At 35.0% G+C, this 2,522-nt stretch overlaps 1 protein-coding gene across 1 annotated transcript; it reads right to left on the bottom strand.

The window, feature by feature from the left end:
- Window positions 1-278: 278 nt before the first annotated feature.
- Window positions 279-2,064, bottom strand: LOC123886854 (protein FAR1-RELATED SEQUENCE 5-like). Its single transcript, XM_045936130.1, has 4 exons — window positions 1,777-2,064; window positions 1,112-1,641; window positions 904-1,059; window positions 279-795 (listed from the first exon to the last, which is right to left on the bottom strand). Exons 1-4 carry the CDS (start codon window positions 2,062-2,064, stop codon window positions 279-281), a joined length of 1,491 nt encoding a protein of 496 aa, XP_045792086.1.
- Window positions 2,065-2,522: the final 458 nt, after the last annotated feature.

The following is a 2,522-nucleotide window of genomic DNA, read 5'->3' as shown; positions in this document are numbered from 1 at the left end:
CTCTGCTTTTTTTATTTTAATTTTTGCTCCTTTAGCAGATGGTTTCAGTAACAGTAATAACAAACATTAAGTCCCAAAATTCAATCATAATTTAACAGTACCTTAAAAACAATAAATTCTGGTTCAAATCATTCCAAAATTACATCCCAATATTCAATCTCAATGTAACAGTACATTAAAAACAATAAACTTAGTTTCAAAATATAATAAACATTACATCCCAAATCTCAAATTCAATCACATAGTACATCCAAAACATTTAATATATAAAGAATTACTCATTGTTGTTGATCAGCAGATTTCACCACCTGTTGTAACAGACCATAACACGAAGTTGAATTTGCACCAACATTCATTCCATAAACTTGGTATACATGTGGTACATGTGGTATAGAAGTTGCATGTTGTACAGGTGGAACATGTTGTACTGATGGTACGTGCATCTGTTGCATAATCGGGTGTAACATAGGAATCATAGGTTGAAATCCATACATCAGAGTGAATTTCCCGGTCGCACTTGTAACATCAACATGTGTTGGTGTTGACACATTAGCGCCACAGTCTTTCGGTTGCACTGAAAATTTCTTTTGCTTCTGCACACTCCTTTCATTACAATCTTTCGGTTGCTTTGAACATTTCTTTTTCTGTTGCACACTACTTTCACAACGATCTTTCGGTTGCTCTGAACATTTCTTTTTCTTATGCACACTACTTTCACAACGGTCTTCCGGTAGCTCTGAAAATTTGTCTTGCACACTACTTTCAGCATTGCAACTTTTTTTCTCTCTTTTTGTCCTGTTTATAACAATAAATAATAATTTTACTACAAATATAAAAACAATATAATTAATAAAACATATTATATGATTCGAAAGATAAACAATCAAGAGTTATTAAAATTACCGAACAAGTCCTCGCATTATGAGTTGTACTCTTGCAATGTGTACAATGCCTGAGAGCTTTTGTGTCATTTTTTTTTTTTTCTTTGGAGCACCTTTACTCTGAACCGGGATAGGATCACCAACAACTGACTTTTGTGTTCCAATAGGATCCTCAACACTGCAATATTTTTTTTAAAAAATTCATGAGGTCATCCATAATGTCCCCATACACACCATTCTTTTTAGAAGCTTCTTTGCAAAATGTTGTCAAAACAGAACAATATGCACCAAAACGGGCAAGCTCAATCACATCGGAATCAACTGGATCATTAACATCCACCATGTTCAAATAATCAATTTTAGCATCCTTGGTCCATCGCGACAATACCAAAGTGCTAGGAATGTGATCAACATGTTCTTCCTCCATCACATGAAAAATATGAGAACAAGGAAATCCACGAGAATCAAACAACCGGCACGAACATTGGAATGTATCACCATCGTAAACAACTGTTCTTTCATACACATCCCGACAATATTTAGTCAATGTATAAAACTTTGTATCTCCAATTTCCTTTTTATGCTTAACAATCAATTCACCGGCCTTCATAATTTCTTCTTTCACTTCTTTGAAAATCTCCGCTGTATAGATTTTAGCGGCATAGCTCTCAATCAAACGCAGTTGAGTTGTCAACACAGGTTCTGAAAACTTTGACTTAAAATCTTCAACAAGTTCATTTTTTCTGTAGCCTCTTAGAGCCTGCTCAAAATTTTGCATAAATTCAAAGATGCATCCTTTCTTTTTGACATAACTCTTTATTATTGCATTGATTGCTTCACATTGAGACGTAGTTCTTATACGTCCAAAAAACTTATCCCGCAGTTATGCAGTTGCCCATAGTAACTTGTTCTCGTAGGTTTTGATAACCCAAGGATGTCCTTCAACTCCATTTTCTTTAATCATCTCTGACCAAAACTCTTCAAAATCATCCTTTGAAAATTTTGAGAACATGACTTTTTTAAATCCCTTCAAAAAACCTGAATTCTTCACATTCTCACCTGCATTCTTATTCAAATGCCAGACACATAACCGATGGGTCGAATCGGGGAAAACCTCTTTTATAGCCTCCCTCATAGCCCCATCTCCATCTGTCACCACAACTTTTGGGCGGTTATTTTCCATACACTCCAAAAAACAATTCAACACTCACTTATACGTCTCCGTGGTTTCATTTGATACCAACGCAACGCCAAAAATTATTGTTTGTGTAACACCCCATTTTTCAAAGCATAAAAAGGGGTATTATTTTTTTTTTTTTTTTTTAAAACAACACGCTAAATAAAAATGGCGCGCGTGAACGCCCTTAGCTATCTCGACAATTCATCATTCAATGGAATATAAATATAACATCAACACATTATATTACAGGGCTTCCTCGAAGCAAAGTGTGTACCTGAATAATTTACAAACAGCGGATACATTAAGTTCATCAACCAAAAGACACGAGTTATGAACCGAATATATCACAAGGCCAAAAGGCACTAAACATGTCTGAGTATAAATGTATAAGACATACAGTCATCCAAAAAACAACTAGGCCCTAAGCCTAACCAAAAATGTAGCCTAACAAGCGCTACTCT

Source organism: Trifolium pratense, linkage group LG5, assembly GCF_020283565.1.
Source record: "Trifolium pratense cultivar HEN17-A07 linkage group LG5, ARS_RC_1.1, whole genome shotgun sequence".
Taxonomy (NCBI): Eukaryota; Viridiplantae; Streptophyta; class Magnoliopsida; order Fabales; family Fabaceae; genus Trifolium; species Trifolium pratense.
This window is presented reverse-complemented; position numbering and strand designations above follow the sequence as displayed.

Bases quoted from the DNA above. Each gene is read 5' to 3' on its own strand.
- LOC123886854 (XM_045936130.1), bottom strand. From the start codon at position 2,064: ATGGAAAATAACCGCCCAAAAGTTGTGGTGACAGATGGAGATGGGGCT. The intron at 1,642-1,776 runs GCAACTGCATAA...AATTTTGAGCAG, and splicing joins ACGAGAACAAGTTACTATGG to GCTCTAAGAGGCTACAGAAA. The intron at 1,060-1,111 runs GTATGGGGACAT...AAAATATTGCAG, and splicing joins GCTTCTAAAAAGAATGGTGT to TGTTGAGGATCCTATTGGAA.